General features: G+C 43.1%; 2 protein-coding genes across 2 annotated transcripts; one reads left to right on the top strand and one right to left on the bottom strand.

The window, feature by feature from the left end:
* Positions 1-44: 44 nt before the first annotated feature.
* On the top strand, positions 45-9,696 carry LOC310817627 (dihydrolipoyllysine-residue succinyltransferase component of 2-oxoglutarate dehydrogenase complex, mitochondrial-like). Its single transcript, XM_083688275.1, has 15 exons — positions 45-176; positions 2,563-2,596; positions 2,910-2,952; positions 4,044-4,108; positions 4,222-4,296; positions 5,025-5,080; positions 5,367-5,475; positions 5,791-5,955; positions 6,362-6,438; positions 6,669-6,766; positions 6,931-7,061; positions 7,317-7,390; positions 7,577-7,660; positions 7,928-8,095; positions 8,449-9,696. Exons 1-15 carry the CDS (start codon positions 114-116, stop codon positions 8,581-8,583), a joined length of 1,377 nt encoding a protein of 458 aa, XP_083544401.1. The 5' UTR covers positions 45-113; the 3' UTR covers positions 8,584-9,696.
* Positions 9,697-13,141: 3,445 nt separating this feature from the next.
* On the bottom strand, positions 13,142-19,080 carry LOC310818028 (leucine-rich repeat-containing protein 74A-like; the record flags this gene model as incomplete). Its single annotated transcript, XM_083688786.1, has 13 exons — positions 13,142-13,310; positions 14,284-14,369; positions 14,835-14,939; positions 15,537-15,677; positions 15,967-16,062; positions 16,568-16,762; positions 16,936-17,021; positions 17,308-17,389; positions 17,712-17,761; positions 17,860-17,953; positions 18,203-18,310; positions 18,615-18,790; positions 18,921-19,080. 13 exons carry the CDS (start codon positions 19,078-19,080, stop codon positions 13,142-13,144), a joined length of 1,548 nt encoding a protein of 515 aa, XP_083544912.1.
* Between the last annotated feature and the right edge of the window lie 299 nt (positions 19,081-19,379).

The following is a 19,379-nucleotide window of genomic DNA, read 5'->3' as shown; positions in this document are numbered from 1 at the left end:
CTTTCTTCCTGTTCTGTGCAGACCTTCTCAGTCCTTGGCGACCGCCTGTTACGGGGAGAGATTTGACAACTTCCCTGCCGCTCCCTCGCCTAGGTCCCACCACTCTAGCCACTATGTTATCGCATTCCCGATGTCTTTCCAGGACACTTGGGCGCTCTCTCTCTGCGCTAAACCAGGTAGGATAGAAATTGTCGATTCGATTTCACCGTACAATGACAGTCTGGGTTTGCCAAAGCCTTTCTTTTTCTTAAGGGCATCGCTAACTCGGAAGGCCTCACGGGGAACCCAAGGACAGAGTGACACCCGTCCCGTGTGTCGCTGAAGCAATGGCTAGCCTTTTCCTCCAGCTACTGTATAGGAAACGCAAATGTATCTTTTCTCTTCTATGTGTGCATAGCCATTCGTTTTCTGGCTAATTTCTTAAGACACTGTATATCCTCGTAGTCAATCTATGTATGCTGTGCTGTGTATGCTAGCTCAACCAGTAGCTACGTCGTTAGCTGGTCTCTCTGAATCTGAGTTGCCACACACCAGAAAGTCACTTGGTTGTCACCCGTACCCACCCAATGTTGAACAGGGCCAGGCAGACGTGGCTTTTCGATTAGTGAGTTATTGCCAGCAAGATAGCTAGCTGGCAGACCAACTGAGAGAGAGAGAAAGAACATAGTAGGTACATGGTTTATAATAGTATGTATAGTATAATAGTAGCTAGCCTGCTAACTGTGCACTTGTTGGAAGAAGAAGAGTCTGACACGGTGGCTCACAGCGACAATGTCAACTATACCAGCAGGGCAATAACACTAGTAATGCATTGCATTACATAAGCTGTTAGTCAGTATTTACCAACACATCCTACACTAGCTAGTGCTGTTAGTAGTGGCCTAGATAGTTTGACTGGTGTTGTTGAGAAGGAGTTTGCAGCTGGCTACTGCCAGAAATAGCCCTGGTCATTTCAAGCATGAAGACCAGCATAGACTTGTTAGTCATGCGTGGTGAGAGGAGTTCAGCCAGTCATCCAGTGGTCTTTACCCTCACTTTCACTAGCCAGCAAGAACAGCTAGCTGTAAATCATGAACATGACACTGGACTCATGAAAAATGACACATTGAATGAGTGCAAACTCCGTCAAATGCATTGCATTGCAACAGCCCCGATTCAAACATATACATTTTACTGGCTGTGGATATCTCTGATTTCACCAGTTTGTATTTATGGTAGTCCCTAGATGTAGGTCCAGTGTTCCAGTTGATATCTTTTTGAAATAATAGAACACTGATAGATGAACACTGGACTTTATCAGCTGTCACTTTTCTTCTCTTTGGCTGCATATTTTTAGTCCAGCAAATGCGTGCTTCATGGTTGATGTTATCTGTGTTCTGTGATGCATGCTGTGAACTGCTGTATTAATGTCTGCTGTATTAATGGATAATTAGCCTTTGTTTCAAAGCTCATTTCCTTTCTGGGGATAATGTTTTCTAACTATAACTATACTGGGACTCAAATGGATTTTTGGAGTCATGGTGTATATATAGAATAGCCCGGGGAGGACTCTCAGAAATAAGTTCTGTGACAGTCCCTTGGGTAGGTATAGAACGATAGTCCCGAGACGCATTGCATCATTCAGAAGGCAACTGTTTTGGCCAGTGGCGGCTGCACTCTTGGGCCTGCCGGGCCTAGGCCCACCCATAGCCCGGCCAGCCCTTAGAGGTCACTGTTGGTACTGACTTTTGTGTCTCCTCTAAAGTCCGTTCGCAGCTAATTCAAAAATGTCTTCCATTCTCACCTTGAGTTAGCAGGCTCCCATAAACATGCTCCCTTCAGGCCTTTTCAAATACTTGTTTTCCCGCTTAACACGTTGATAGGTCGTAAGGAGGAACCCAAGGACTTTACAGCCAGAATGGAGCATGTTTAAGGGGCCTGCTAACTCAAGGTGAGAATGGATGAGACTTTAGGGTTAGGGTTACAGACATAGCTGCGGTCGGACCATAGAGGAGACATGCTTAATAGTAGCACAGGTAATGGCCGTACTGGATCATATGGCTTGAATTTCCAATATTTGTTTAAGAGGCTCACAGCAACCAGTTCTGAACCTGTTGCACAGGTATACCAAGAATGTGTGAAGGGGGAGACTATCCCTAGCAATAGCAATCATTATGGTCAAACTATCATAGGCAAATATCAAGGTTATCAAACCATGGACTGTCAGGTCTGTGAAAAAAAGAAAAAAAGCTGGCTGCAATGTACCAGAGGTGAGTCACTCATCTGTTTTCAGGATGCATTGAACTTCTGCAATGTTAATAGACCGTGCCTGGAACACTCATTGCACAATTAGATGTTTTGTCTGTTTCTATTGAGACAGGGGAGCGGCCCTGAAAGGATTGTTCCATTTTCCAAGAGTACTGTAGTTGTCAAAAAAGAAGCAACGTTGGGTTTGAACTTTTTGCGTTTGACCTCCTGACCCTCAAGGCTGTTGGGATAGGTCTTTCACCTAAACTTTGTATTGGAGACAGTATTGATTTTGATATTGACTAAATTCATCATCTTCCTCTTCATTCTTTTCAGGGGAATAATGTGCTGGTTCGACGGACTGCGTCAGGTGAGTGGACCTCTCCTCTTTCACTCCGTAAGCGGTAGATTTGAGCTGCTCAGGAAGACTAATTCAAGACCCTAAGGCCTTTGTTCCTCACGATGAATAAACATGCCTGTGAGGGTGAGTCATCGCTCAGAAGATGATAATGTCCATGAAGTAGACGAGATCATTGAAGGGCCTATAAGTAGTTAAGCAGCTCATTGATGAATGTACTTATCTGCGCTGGCCCTCAAGTATGGACTGACTCAACTGTTGCTGCCATTGTTGTCACTCTGCTAATAACCCCCTTCTTCTCTTTTTCTCCTTTCTCCCCTTGAAGGCCTCGCTCCTCGAAATCGTGTTGTTTACAGGAACAGTCAGTCGTAAGTGGTCTCTTGTCCTGCTTATTTGATGTGTTTTGCTTTACCATTATCAAATTGCCTACAGTATGTATATGTAATGAAATTGAGTGCAATTTGAGTGAAATTGAGTGTATGTATATGTAATGAAATTCAGTGCACCCTATGAAAACTAGAGAACCATTTGGTTGTATTTCTGGTTTTGAAATTAGAATTAACTAAATTAATTAGTTAGACTTTAAGGGCAACACCTCAAAAAGAGTTAGAGAGAGCAGCATTAGTCTGGCCAACTGGTGATCATTTTGAGAAATACAATCAATTGATTATAACAAGAACAAAGAGCCAACACTACAAGATTTCATTAGTGGAATCAAAATAGCAAAATAGAGGACCCAGGCACCAATACACAAGCAAAGACAATAAAAACAAAGTGATATAGTATATACCTGCCAATTCTCTGTCGAGGTTACAGTGGAAAATATAGGCGTTTCATGATCGTTTGTCAGTCATAGAAGTTTATTGTAACAGCTTTTGTTTGAATGAGTTACGCTAGACATGAGTTTCTGGAGAATTCCACGGTTATGGTACCAACCAGCGGCTATTCACATGTGATTGCTGTGGGGAAATCATGGGTAAAATAAAATAAAACATTTCGGTGGCCTACAACACGAAATATGTTGAAGTACTAATTCATCTGGCTTAATAGGCCTACACGCAGAGTACAATGTCCAGCTTGTTGATAAAACAGAAACCGTCTTGTGTGACGACGTGTGGGGAAATCAAACAAATCTTGTGTGCCACGGTTCACTTCAGAACCGGGACCGTGAACCGAGGGGCTGGTATCAACCGATCCCTCAGAACCGTTACACCCCTATTAATCTGTAATCATCAGATATCTCATATGTTCCCTTGCTGCTACACCTCCTTCTCAGAATCCCTGATCCATCTGAATTATGTGACCAATTATCCATTTAATTATTGGTTGTTAGTAGCAGAGGACCTCCAGGAATTACGCTCGAGTATCTGTCCCAGTATTGTTCTACACAAGGATGCTAAAGCAACAGACAGGCGTGCTATTTCTGTTATACATGAAACATTTCTTTTGTTTGTTTCAGATGTGAATCTCCATCAACAGCTACTGTCTTCCAAATCAGATACTTCAAGACAAGTGCAGCTTGCAGTACGTATTCAGATGCTTCTTGTCCATATTTATTTTGCAGATATGGGTTTATTACACTTTGACGCTGTTTTTTTAAAATTCTTCCTTCCTTTTCTTTTTTCATTTGCGAACAGGAGACGAAGTTGTCACTGTCAAAACCCCTGCATTTGCGGAATCCGTTACAGAGGGGGATGTGAGGTGGGAGAAAGGTAGGTATCCGTTCTTGAGGCAAGCATTAACAACAGGGGAGAGTTTCCCGAAAGCTTTCATAGCTTACTTTATTTCACGCAGAGAGGACTGATTTGCCAACATTGAATTTACAACACACTGATAAAGAACAGTGTCACTGGAGACACACAAACAAGCGTGCAGCGCTGATGATAATGCTTATGATAATGCAGATATTTGGCTGCTAGACTTGCTCCCACCATATTAAGGCACGAGTGTTCATTCTTTCACCTTCCCCATCATCCCAGAAATGGAGACTGTGTGAGAACTGCACAGGTTAGAAGATACATTTTCAAAAATCTGTTTTTAGCTATATAAGCAACGGGTCACTTTAGCCACGTTACTTGTACCACTACAAAATTGAAATATTTAATCACACTCAACAATCTAGCTAAAATAGCTATTGTCTCCAGACGGCTTGTTGATGTTTTCATTGTCATGATAATCTTTGATTATGATGCAGTCACCTGACCAACCAGTGTATAGCTACTCCCTCACGGCTTTGGGGCTGGGTCGGTAGGCGAAATTAAGTACTTCTACTAATTAAGTGCTACAAAGCCTTCGGGAAAACTCACTCCAGTTGTTGTTCAAAGCACATTGTGTAAGTCCTTTGATACTTCAGCCTTTAACGTAAGCCTTCAACATGTCAGCACCTCAAAAGAGATACTTGTGTCTTGTTTGTATAACAAATACCTTTTCTCACTTCCAGCTGTTGGAGATTCAGTGACGGAAGATGAGGTGGTGTGTGAAATCGAGACCGACAAGGTATAAAAACCAAAGCGTTGAAAAATATCAACCGACACCAACATTTATATTTCCATGTTCTTTGAATAGCCACACACAATACGGTTCACTGCAGCTCAAAGGATCAATGATGTGGTGTGGTTAGGAGGCATCCATTCACTCTGCATTGAAGACCTTAAAAGGTCATTGAATACATTTGTTGTTTTACAGAGTTACCAGAGCCAACAGCAGCTCACTGACTTTTAATTTTAACAAGAGGTTTGCTTTAGGTGCTAACGCGGGTGTGTATTTGTCTGTGTTCTGTTAGACCTCTGTGCAGGTGCCCTCTCCTGCCGCCGGGGTGATCGAGGCCCTCCTGGTGCCAGATGGAGGGAGGGTGGAGGGAGGAACCCCCCTCTTCACTCTCAAGAAAGGAGGTGTGGTCTCATCCTCCTATCCTCCATCAACCTTACGTTATACATCCATTCTGGAACCCGGTGCTCAGATATGATAAAGGGTTACCATAGAGACGGTGGAACTTCATTCTTGCACTAAACCCCCACGGTCGTTTTATTATATGCCCTGAATCTGTTCCGCTGTCTCCCCACTGATGTAACGCCTTTGGACGGTGTGGTCTGAGATTGGTGACATGCTTGGTACATACTTGTCATGCACCATCACCACCATGCACCTCTTGCTTGCCACCGACTGTCAAGGTTCCACTAATTGAATTGTCCTTTTTCTCTCCTCAGCTGTTGCTGCCAAAGCTGCTCCCACCCCGGCAGCAGAAGCCGCTGCTGCCGCCGTGGCCCCACCACCCCCTCCCCCAACCCCCCCAACCCCAGTGGCTGCGGCCATTCCCACCACCATGCCCCCCGTCCCCCCTGTGCCAGGACAACCTTTCGTTGCCAAACCTGGTGAGTTAAACAGCGCCTAACTTTACAAATCAACTTGTGACTTACACTCAAGTTCTGAGACAGAATGTTATGCAGCACCGAGGTGTGACTTGAACTTGTTTTCAGTATACAGGGAGGCTGTTAAAATAGTTCTAGCTTGAGGGAGGGTCATGAGTTAATTTTTTTTCAGAGTAGGTTGCCATTAATATGCCCGGGGTTAAGTATGCAGCAGTGCTGTTAAAGATGCAGACACACAACTGACAAACACTTGTTCCGACATAATAGGTATAATTCATTAGTGTGACTTTTTGTTGCAGTCCAAATACCATGTCATTGAATTGCTTTGCATCCATTCCTCTCTTATAACTGTGCTTCTCTCTCTCTCTCTTTCTTTCTTTCTTTCTTTCTTCCTTTCTTCCTGGTGTAGTTTCTGCTGTCCGGCCCACTGCAGCTCCAGCTCCAGCTGCTCCAGCCGCAGCCAAAGGAGCCAGGACGGAGAGCAGGGTAAGAGCTCCCCACTGTAGGCCTGCATTCCCATACTAACAGGCACCATAAACCCAGCAGACAACCCAGTGAAAACAGCCAGCTATATCACACACTAGTGACAGCCACAACGACCTATGTGACATGCAACGACCAGTCAACCACCCACACTAACATTTATCTGTGCATCAACGTTCGCTTTCAAGAGAGCAGTTATTACATTGAATGCGAGTTCATTGTATTGCTTTCAGGTGAAGATGAACCGGATGCGGCTGAGAATCGCCCAGCGGCTGAAGGAGGCCCAGAACACCTGTGCTATGCTGACCACCTTCAACGAGGTGGACATGAGGTGAGCCACTGAACACCCAGCAAAATGGTAGCGAGATACTTCAAAGTGCTTCGCAGAAAACCTCTTATTCCACCATGAGCCTGTTTTTCACCTAAAAACACATTTCTCATATCATTCCTCCAATGTTTTGTTTCCCCCCCCCCCCCCCCCAATTCCATTCACAGCAACATCCAGGAGATGAGAAAAGTTCATAAAGACGCTTTCCTGCAGAAACATAACATCAAGCTGGGCTTCATGTCTGCGTTTGTGAAAGCCGCGGCGCATGCTCTGAACGACCAGCCCGCTGTTAACGCCGGTACGCCTCTCTCTCACCCAAGACCCCCTCTGTCACACCTCAGTAGCTTATGTCAACTGACAGAGGGTGACGTCAAACAGCTTTTCCACCATGAAGATGCTTCTATCCCCCTAATTACATTGAAATCACACCAGATTTGGATGAAATACATTTAATAAAAAAATTAAATAAAACATTGAACAGAAATGTTACTATTTTAATTCATAGTTTCAGGTTTTTGCAGGTTTTTTTATGTTGTTGTTTTTCCTTCCCCAGTCATTGATGATTCAACCAAAGAGATTGTGTACAGGGATTATGTAGACATCAGTGTGGCCGTGTCCACTCCAAAGGTAAGACTTGGACCATTGGGCATGACCTTTTAAAGCATTACCTTTTAAGTTCTGCCAGTTTTTCTTGTAACTGCCCCTTGTAAATGTTGAGCGTAGAGATCTCGCTAATGCTTTTTAGATGAAAGTAGATGAGATAATTGTGTGTTCGTTTGTTCTCACTTGTTTTTTTCTACAACATTTCTCCAGGGACTTGTCGTACCAGTGATTCGTGGAGTAGAGATGATGAACTTTGCAGACATTGAGAAAACCATTAACGCACTTGGAGAAAAGGTACACATCTTTGTTAGAGAGGCAGCGTATTTGATCAATTTAAAAAAAAAAAAAAAATGTTTTCACATTTCACAGATTATCTATAGGTGATTAAGCCTTGTTTTATGGTTTAATCCAAGTGGAACTGTTGCTCTAAAACAGGTACATGTAGTTGATGATTAAATAAGACCTAAGATTCGTTAACCTTTCTTCCATTCGTTAACCTTCTTTGAGTTCAATGTAAATAGAAAATGTCCTGACAGCGCTTGTCGTCACGTTTTTCCCCAGGCTCGTAGGAACGAACTGGCCATAGAGGACATGGACGGCGGCACCTTCACCATCAGTAACGGCGGTGTGTTCGGCTCCATGTTCGGCACGCCCATCATCAACCCCCCCCAGTCGGCCATCTTGGGCATGCACGGCATCTTCGAGAGGCCCGTGGCCATCGGGGGCAAGGTGGGTCACATCCGTAGAAAACGAATGGCTAGGCCTATATGTACACTAGTATGCGCTTATTTGGTAACAACCACAGTTCATCTCAAATCAGGAAATGAATTAGGCATGGAATGCGATTGTTGCGTCCATTTGTTTGGTGGGGCAGGTTTCACTTTGAATGGCAGCATAATGGCGTCTCATTAGCATTTCCTTTCAAAGTCTAATTCAATTTCTGCATCAACACGGATTTTAAATGACATGAAACCCAACTCTTCCGATCTTTTTCTAATTTCCTGCAGTTGGAAGACTTCTTGTTTATGATTTTTGTCCGAGTGTATCATTTTTTTTCGTCTTTTTTCCTCGGTCCATGGCAGGTGGAGATCCGGCCCATGATGTATGTGGCGCTGACATATGATCACCGCCTTGTTGATGGCAGAGAGGCGGTCACCTTCCTTCGCAAGATCAAAGCGGTGGTGGAGGACCCACGAGTGCTGCTCCTCGACATGTGATTCCTCTGTCACAAGAGTCTATCTAAAGGCTCATCACATAAAAATAATTCCCCAGAAAACATACAAGCCAACATCCCATTGTTATTTAATGCATCTGATTGAGGAGAGATTACCATTTAATGCTCAGATTATTCATGTACTGTTGGGCCTCAGATTTCAGTGTCAGATTCAACATTTGGTACAGCATACCATTGACTTCTGTGAATCCAGTTCCTTCTGTGTCAACATTAGACTTGTATGTTTAAAGCACATCAAGAAGCAGTCACGATTCAAGAATATCAATATACAGTACTGTGTACCGCTTTTATTGAGCCCTATCTGCCATTTACATCATAATTTTAAAGCAAAAAATGTATAGCATCACTTAATTTTATGGTAAATACTTTATTTTATTTCTGTACCGTGAAATAAAAAGCTACCAAATAGTTTTTAGAATGCTACCCAGGAGAAGTGCTCAGTTTGACATATGAAGCCCACAATAGGTCTAGAGTACGACTGTCGCTTGTCATGGTTGTATTAACCGTATGACCAGAAAACCCCATGGGGGATGTCGTCCCTCTTAAAACTGAGTCTTCCTTTTATTGTCTCTTGGCTTACCCGTTTTGTTTTTTTCGTCTCCTGGGATGATTGTCCACTGAGCGGCATTGTAAATGTATTGACATTTCAGTCATTTAACAGATGCTTTTATCCAAAGCGACTGACAGTTAAGTAAGTTAATCAACTGTACAACAGTTATCGTAAGTAAAACCTTCGATAAGAACAAGTGCCATCGACAGTTACAGAAGGAAGAAACATTTTTCTTTATTTTAATCAATCCATATTGTCTGGACTTTTGGTAGAGGAGAGAAACTACGTCCTTCTAGACCTAGATGCTTTTCACTGTCCATGAGAAGACAACATGCAAGACCAGACACTATTTTTGTTCAGGATTTTTTTTATACAACTGTACAACTTTCTCAATTGCTGGGAGTAGTTTTCAAGACGCACAATTTAGCTCAACCATCTCTCATGAGCTATTCAGTCCCCTGATAGCTTCTCAGATAGATGTTTACTATACCTGTATGTATTTAAAGAAAACAATTTTAAACATTAAACATCATAGAATTTTATGTATGTATGAGTCTTGTGTTTCTTTATTTCCCTCACTGCATTTGTTTTTTAAATGTATATTAATTTTTAGATTCTTACAATCAAATCAGTTAAAATATGAATTATAATCAAAATTAAAATGTGTTTACTTTTCCCCCCCCAAGAAGTGTACTGCCCTGTTGTTTAGGATGAGGTAACATACTGTACAAAACATGTATATGGGTTCACTCAATAGAGCTGAGAGATTCTATACTCCGTTTCAGATGTTCACTGTTGGTGAACATCAAGTCTATTTCAAATGCACAACCAAGAATACTCATTACAACGAGACAACAGTGCCCATTCTATACCTATTCATGGTATATACCTATTCATCTCTATACCCATGGTTCTTAAGAGTTTCACCTTACAGAGGTTTGGATTATTAATAAACATCATTGCCACCACTTCCAGGGAAACCTTCAAAGTCAAGTTCAAACTATGAAAGCAAAGCGTGTAATAAAGTCTACTGGTCAAGGTTGGTAGGTTAGGGACATTTTGTTCCATCGCCTTGCCTTAGCTGCTGTCATTACTATGCTGGACAACATCCAGATAAAACCTGAGCCAAAGATGTATCTTCAAAGCTAATGAGCTAGTCCAGTCTAGCGCGCTGCTCTTGAGAAGCTCCTGAATAATGGGATCACCTCTGACAGTCTTAAGGGTTGCTTCGCCCTTCCCTCCCACTCCGTCGAGTGTGTGCAGCTGCGTACGAGGCCCTCCACTATTTCTGTTTACTTTAATAATCACGGAGGACAATGGGGTCCTAATGTGCGTCTTTGTTTCGCTGCCAGCACCTACACAAATGTCTGAACAACACCATTTGGAGGAAAAACATGGAATTCATTATGGGGAACACAAAAAAAAACACCCCGAACATTAGATTACCATGAGAATACACAAAGCCCTAATGGGCCTGAATACACAGAACAATAACACAAGGGGGTCTTTAATTTAATTATTTACTTTTATTGCCACTCAAGATTCCATTAGCGCCATCGAGATCATTTTAATGTGCTGCATCGAAGGTGCATCGATATCTGAGGGGGTTTGTTTGTAGGGCTTTTTTGTTTCGTCTTGAAAATTTGGCCCAATCTGTGCATATCCAATGGGGCCGTTCAATAAGATGAGGCCTTTAAGTCTTTGTGTTCATTCAGATGAAAGATAGGCCATTAGGAATGGGCAGCTATCTATTTGTTTTCATTAGGCACATCAGAGGGGTAATTTAACTAAATGATTCTGCTATTTTTTTTCTACTTCTTTCAAAACAAGCTAGCTGGCATATTCTTTCTGTTTCCTGGGTTTGTCTTGGTGGGACTGCATTAGCATTGATACGGATAATGGCACTCTACAATCTCTACGTTGTTGAACAATCATGAATATACTGTAGGTTTAACTCTTTATCTTCACCTCATAGGCTAAGAGTATCAGATGACGGTGCTGAAGTTTCTATGTTCATGGCACTATAATGGAGAGACACTTTCATAAATCCATTGATATGAATATAACAGCATTTTGTCTTTGTCTTTTTTCCCAACCAAACTTTGAGGGCCGGTTTCCCGAACACAGATTAAGTCTTGGACTACTGTAGTTACAATTTTCAATAGAAAATCTCCATTGAAGATGCATTTAGTCTCGGCTTAATCAGAAGCAATATGTCGGATATTTGCAAGGACGATTTTGTTAGTCGTGATTATTGACTGGGGCCACACCAACTTCTGTTTAGGCATTATGACAGCCATTACCCACTGGCACCACTTTACAAGAAACACTCGTTGGGAGTCTGATTCAGTCACTACAGCTTGGTGCTTAGTGCTTGTGGAGGAATATGAGCTATTCGATTTTCAGAAGGCAGGCCAGTCTCTCATATTCATGGCAAGTGCATCAGATCCTCTTGATGTAAATTTTTGGACATTACAAATAGACATTTTTCTGGAGGCAGAGATTGAGCCAAACAAAATCCATTTCGTTTTTAGAGACAAAAGCCTTTGAACCTGAATCCTCATATGACAATCCAACAGCAAATGGACCAAATCAATTGACTAAAAGCACTTTAGGAACAAATGGCAATGTTTTCATTCATTATCACAACTAAAAACACACAGCTGTCACATCAAACATGTGATGTGTGAACAAGCTTTTAAGACTTGTATTGCCATCCATAGTGGGGTTCAACCATACCCTGTAGTATGCAGTACAGTCATTTTTATGTAATGTATTTGGTCCCACTTTATATCAAGTTGTCTTTGACTCCTAATGCTTCAATCAAGTAATAAATGGGCTTCCCTAAGCCAAAAAAGCCGAACTTTTGCCAATTAACTATTAAAATCATTAAAAGTCGTTTGCACCCGAAAATCGACCCACATTATCAGGGCATAAAATTAACTTTTTGGTCTACCAACCAAGGTGTCTGGTGCATGAGAAAATTCACCAGCCACTCTTGTTTTTAAACCAACATTAGGCAAAGATCACACACACAAAAACACATTAGTATGATCCATGTTTCGCGCATATCCCTGTGTTAAATCCCTATCCCTTGCGTGAGATGCGCAGCAGTTACAGTCAGCTGGAGGAGGCAGGAGCAGGAGGACTATTGTCACAAATGTTGAATCAACGGTGACCATAATTGCGGATCGCGCCGGTTGAAGCATTATATTCGCGAACCTTTGTTGGCTCCCCGCCAAAGTAGGAAGATTTCCAGATTTACCCATTTGGCGGGTGTTAACGTTTTGCCCTGCACATTGTATAACACATGGATGTAGGTTGTTATCATGCAAGCATTCGATTTGTCAGCTAGAAGGCAAGCGCCGCCAACTCTTGTCCCATTTGTCACAAGCAGTAGCGGACTGGCCATCTGGAGCACCGGCCAAAGAAAGGGGTTAGCAGCATTATGGAGCAAAATCACTCGGGCAAGGCAATCAACGTTCATTTAGCTCCCCAAAACCAACATCCTACTCAGCCAATGGGTACCTCATAAACAAAAAAACACAGAACGGCACAAATCATAACAAATAGCAACGCCACAAATATTTTATGATTGCGCCAACCAGCTGTGACGAGGCTTGAAAGTCAAAGGTCAGACCGGAACCATGTCAACATCGCATATTTTACTCGGATTCCGTCTCATTTAAAGGTTTCTTCTTACTACCAAACAAAGCACATCTTAGTTGTCCATAGTACCCCCAAGAAGAACGATTTCAGGCCCACAGTTTCTCACATAAAGCCTCCTTCCTACTGTAGCTCCCTAAAGCTCCTCTCAGGACTCTATAGAAGAACGCACCTTAAGACACAATTGCCAATGTCCCATTATTTCCACTCTATGCGGTGCCTGCATAAGTAATGTATCCACCATGCATATTCAGGAGTGTCTGTTTCCTTTGCGGGCCATTTACAAAGCAGAGCAGGCAGCGTGAGCGGCTGGCTGCATCTGGCCCTATTCTTTCTCCCAAAGCCTTTGATATGGAGCAAGGTCTGCCTTTTCTTCCTCCTGTCTGGGTATTGTTGTCATACCTGAAGATGAATGCTGGCTGCAGAGTGGGCTGGCGCTGGAGCGGTGCTGGGACAGGAGCCCTCCGTGCAGCTGGCTGGGATCAGAGGTCAAACTATTCACCATGTAGGGATTATGGATGAGAGTGATAGGGCACTGCGGCAGTGCAGTATTTACAGGGTGATTTTCAAACAGGCACAAACAGATACGCATGCGTAATCTGAGGTTTGGGCCTGACTTTTCAAAAGTGACGATGTGGCGTGCAAACACCTCTGCGCTCCACCTGCGCCTGGCTCGCAGAGAGGTGTGTCACCGTCGCAAAATATGCAAAGACAATATTAGCACCTTACGCCTCAATTTTTCAAAAATGATGCACATATGACCCTGTAAAAGTTGCACCAGGGAAGGATGTGGTGCATCGTACTTGTGAATAAAATGGCATTTCAATTGCTTTATCGCCAGACAAAGACGTTACCCAGAGAATATAATATACAGGACTCGTTACATTCTCTCTACAGGAGACCAGCTGTTTATTGAAGGATTTCTCATCTTCCAGGAGTCTCCAGACTTTTTTTTTTTTTAACAATGTCCTGTTTCTCTCACTGTCTGCTCACTCCAATTGGCTATGGCTGTTCAGCAAATTGGCTGCAAGAAATGAGAGGACATTTTGAAGAATGTTAGATAATCAGTTTCTTTTGCTGACTGACTTCCCTGCAGCCTATACCTCTCCTTGAACTATGGAGACACCCCAGTGGAGGCTGGTGGAGGTAGGAATTGGAGGATAGGGCTCAATACAGTACGTCTTTGATACCATTCCTCATTCCATTCCATGCAGTACAATACCATGCATAACAATGAGCCCGTCCTCTGATTTCTGCCTTCACCAGCTCCCCTAAGACATGCCCTTAAAATTGAAACTGTATTTCATGACAGATTCTTCATACTACAGACATTCAAAAATAGTCAGACTGTGTGCAAAGCCCCTTCGTCTCCCCAACCATGACCTTTTTCTTGCCATTGTCTCTTTGGACTAGCTGTTAGTATAATTTGACAATATGTAGTGACATCACACTGTTATGGAGACTCACCTGACATCTATCATGCCTGTGCATTCCTTGTCAAAGTTCTGGATCAACCACTCAAGCTGGTGCTGATCCATAGGTATGTTAGCTTGCTGCAAAACAGAACCGTTTGATCAACTTCACCATAGCGTCCTTAAAAGTGTGGACATAACATAGACTCATGGTTCCTTCTCTGCTATTCATGTCCAATATTGAAATGAGTGCTTAAAGGAATAGTTCTTTCTTTTTAAGTTGTTGCTTATTTTTGATTGACCCTAGTGTTGTTATTTCATCCAGACATACTTTAAATCCATTGAGGAAGTTATTTAGCAATGTAAGGCATCTCCTGTTTATCATTTCTTTTAGCAATGCTAGAGGGAAACGTTGGGAAACAGCTAGCATGCTAACTGCAGTACTTTTTAAAACTCTGGATGAACCAACATAGAATCAGAATTAAGGCACAACATAAAAAAGTGTGAACTGTCCCTTAATGATATTCAAAGTGCATGTACTTTGTGAATACTAGCAAGACATTGATGAAATAAGTAGGGAAAATGACATTCTACATGGTCCCAGACCTGTACAGCCTTCCTGAAGTCAGAGTTGGACACAATCATCGTTCCCTCTTTATCCAATCTCTGGAAGAAGTCCATGAGGCTCTCTTTTCGCTCCTCAAGGAAGTCCTACAGGATAAAAATGGCATCCAACACAAAATCCAGAAGAAAAACAAAACAGAAAAAAAGCTATTTTTAGAGCAAAGGTAAAACAGTTTTCATAAATCACATTTTGGATGTCCTGTGAGACCAATGAAGAGTAGGATTATTGTGTGAAACACTCACCAGTTAAAGAGGTGCTACAAGATTTTTTTTATAATTTTAGCCACTAGTTCTAAAATGTGCACTCACAAGCCTTTTTGCCTTAAACTGAGGATTGTGTGGTCCAATGGGATAAGAAATCATTTACCATTATATCATGAACCATACAGTCAACACTGTATGTAAAGTACATTTTTTGCTCACCCATAACATTTGTAATTTTCTGAATACCAAATTAATACTTGACACCAAACAAAATGATTTGGAGTTGTTGAAAAATGCATGGAGTATTGTAAGCTTAGAATATTATTTTATTTTTTACACCCTCAAAGTACCACCTGGGGTCTGTCCAGAATTAGAATTGTAAAACGTTGAAGGTGTTTTAAAGAGAGATAACATGATATTGAAAGTGTTCCATAAAGTGTACAAATAAACCATGTAAATCAAAAGGGTTATCACACTGACCTGTATGATCTTCAGGGCGACAGAGGGCTTCTTGGTCCTGGTGATGGAGCCTATCACCCCCTGGTACTGCACCTCCAGAGCAGAGCGGTCCTGGCAAGCTGCCTCCAGTAGCTCCACAAATGCCTCATTCACCAACACAGTCTACACACACACACACCCACAGGTACACGTATACATGCACATGTGCACACAGGTAAAACCACACATGAGCACATACATAAACAAGTATTGTATGCACAAACACACTCACAGACACAGCAACACATACCACAACAGGTCCCCGTACATACACGCCTACATGTGCGCGCACACACACACACACACACACACACACACACACACACACACACACACACACACACGGTCACGCAGTGAAAGTGCTCTAAACAACTTAAACAGACTATATGTGGATGTTGTTTCAAGCGCTCACAGAGATGTTGATCTCCTCCAGGGCTGATTTGGGGCTGTTCTTGACAGTGTTGAGCAAAGTCAGAGCGCCCACTTGTGTTAGGGGGTTATGGGCCAGCTGCATAAAATGAACATATCACAATATGTATCAACAACAAAACGTACCCATGGAAAATGGTGTGTACGGTGCCCTGCGTAAGTAATGGGACAGTGAGGCATATTTTCTTCTTTCGGCTCTACACTCCAAAAGTTTGGATTTGAAATCAGACAATGACTATGAGGTTAAAGTAGAGATTCACTGTCCCGTTGCCTTCGCAAGGCACTGTATTCTGTACCAAATATAACAGAATTTGTTCGAATGTGTAATAGCAGTAAAGTATGGCAACATGCGGACATGCTTTGCACTGTAAATATTGCCATCTTTATGTCATGGACTTGTTCTATAGATAAGATAATGCCCAGTGACTCGCTGAGACTGACCCATGTGAGGAAGCAGCAGCCTGAGGCCAATGTCACATACACACATTCAACAGTGTCTCTCACTCCGCTGATCAAATCCCACATCTCTCCCTCCCTCCAGCTGCCACTATGCCCTCTGTCCACCCAGACGCCCACCCACCCACCCGTAAGACCCTGAGGCTGTCGTTGGCCGCCAGGCCCTGGCAGAGCAGGCCGGTGCCCTCGTCTGTGATGCGGTTGTTGCTGAGGTCCAGCCACACCAGGGTGTTGTTGTGGTGCAGGGCCTCGCCCAGGGCCTGGGCGCCCGTGCTGCCGAAGCCGTTCCACGACAGGTCCAGCTGCTTCAGAGTTATGTTCACCTGGAGGAAGGGATGAAAGGACCGGTTAAGAGGATCAGAGGATCAGTTAAGTATGAGTGTGTGTACGCGCGCGCGCGTGTGTGTGTGTGTGTGTGTGTGTGCGTGCGCATGCGTGCTTGCGTGTGTGTGTGTGTGTGTGTGTGTGTGTGTGTGTGTGTGTGTGTGTGTCCTACCTTTAGCCCAGCACACAGAGCTACCGCCCCACTCATCCGCAGGTGGTTCCAGCTCAGGTTCAGCATCTCCAGACCCTCGTTATTGGCTGGGATGAGTAACAACAAGCATTAATTCATGGACAACTTTTCTACATGGATGTTGTTTTGACAGGGAATACTATCCTCAAGGACCCCTGCATGTACAGTATGCACATCCCTGACTAATGAAATAACAAGGTAACACAAACAATGAGAGCTGTAATTGTGTCATTATGCCAAACCCACATCAGTCAGTAAACAGATCAGTTAACGAGTTTTGATGATGATCAGTGGGAGAGAAAACCAGCATACGCAGGGGTCCCTGAGAACCAGTACTGGGAGCCACTGCCTTACCTAACATCTGACCCAGGTGTTCACCTCCAGTCTCACAGAACTGGTTGTGGCTCAGGTCCAGGTCTTTCACCCTGTAGTTGTTCTAGTGGAGGGGAACGGGAGGATATTTTGTGAATACACGTGAATTATCATTATTTTAATAATATTATAATTATAATAACCGGATATCAGCTAGATTGTTTTCATAAAAGTATCATGTACTCCAACTCAGCGAGGGTATCATTTATTTATTGTTTATTTGCTCAACAAATCTTATCTTTTGATCGAGACAAATGTGATCTATGATAGTTACACTACAGCATACACTGGCCTGGCTTATATGAGTGTGTTATTCAGGTAAGTATGGTGGTTCATATCAAGATACTAAATAAAATGTTGACATTGACAAAAAACATGAGTCTTACAGCCAAGGCGTCTGCAAAGGTTTTGGCAGCATCATCTCTGAACCCGTTCCCTGTACGGCATAGGGATAACAGCTTGATGATAACAGCATATCTTTGTGAACAGAGATGTACATGCAATATTGACAATAGTCCAGTATTGACACAGTACCTGATAGTTTAATTGATTTGATTGAAACGTTGTCCGACAGCATTCTAGCGATGCTGTCAGCCCCTGCTGACTGTAGGTGGTTATTGGAGAGATTCTGAAACAGATAGTTTAGTATCAGTCACTATGCATCGCTTTGAATTTGAATTTGAATTTGAAACATAAACTACACTTGATTGCCCTCTAGTGGAGACAACGATATACTGTAGTTCTTATGATAGCACTCCAGACATCCAAAACAATCATTTTGAAGGACACACATCCAATACAAATTGTGCTAGGGTGTTTTAAACGGATCATGTGAGATGATAAAGTAAATGCATCGCATAAGGACACATCAGCCTACCAGACTCTGAATGGTGAAGTTCTCTTTCAGCATTTCCATGACGTAGCGGGTTCCCTCCGCCAAGAGGAAGTTGTCCTCCACCTCGAGGTTGCAGATCTGCATGTCAGTCTGCGCAGCACGGGCACAATGAAATAAATTCAGAAACCCTTGATTTTACAGCCCAGTATGAAAGCAGGTACTTATTTAGAAAGTATTGAGTAAAAGTGTTATTACTTGACAGTTGTATACTAGTTACACATACTGTTTATTTTAGATTCGCTGACACCAGCACCAATAAGTGTCATTTAGTACCAGATAGTTACCAATGGTGCTGATGTTATTAGGGTATGTACTAAAAAGGACCCCTTGCTACCACATAGTTTCTTGAAACAGGGCCTTTACCATCTTTTCATTTGTCTTGATGGGCACCTACCACTAGGGCGATGGCCAGGGCTTTGGACCCCAGCGGGCCCAGGCCATGGTGGTTCAGGTCTAGGGTGGTGGCGCCCAACTGGCGCAGGTAGTAGGAGGCAGGTACCACGCCCGCCAGCAGGCAGGCCTGCAGGTAGAGCTCTGTGGGAGAGACCAGTCTGCCCCTTCTGTCCCTCTCTAAAAGAGGAGAGAAAGGATTTGGTTCAGAGAAACAGAGAAACAAGGGGAGAATTAGTGGAAAGCAATGGGGAAGCAACCACACACATGCTTTAACAGACACAACACACAGGTGGGTCTAGCAGTGTACCGTCAGCCTCTAGGTCGGTGTCCCACTCATCTCCACTGTCAGGCTCCTCCACCGGGGTTGGGACCGGGCTCTCCTCCTGGTCCAGGCCATCCAGGTCCCCCTGGGTCATCTCCTCCTCCCCGCTCTCTGGAGCCAGTACTTCCCCCTCACAGTGAGCCATCACTCCCCAACCGACCACCTCAGAACCTCACCAAGATCACGCTAATATGGAGGAAAGGGAGAGAGGTGGAGAGAGAGAGAGAGAGAGAGAGAGAGAGAGAGAGAGAGAGAGAGAGAGAGAGAGAGGTCTCACTGTTTCAAATTACAGACTGTACATGGTTTTGAGTGGCATTTAACTCATATTCAAGTGCAGATGTTAACACTCATAGTATCACAATGGCGCGAGGAGATGTGTGAGTAACTCTGTTTCTAGGTTTAAGATCATGAAAACAACAAAGATTAAATGAAAATAATACCTTG

The sequence above is a fragment of the Argentina silus genome (assembly GCF_951799395.1).
Source record: "Argentina silus genome assembly, chromosome: 17".
Lineage (NCBI taxonomy): Eukaryota > Metazoa > Chordata > Actinopteri > Argentiniformes > Argentinidae > Argentina > Argentina silus.
This window is presented reverse-complemented; position numbering and strand designations above follow the sequence as displayed.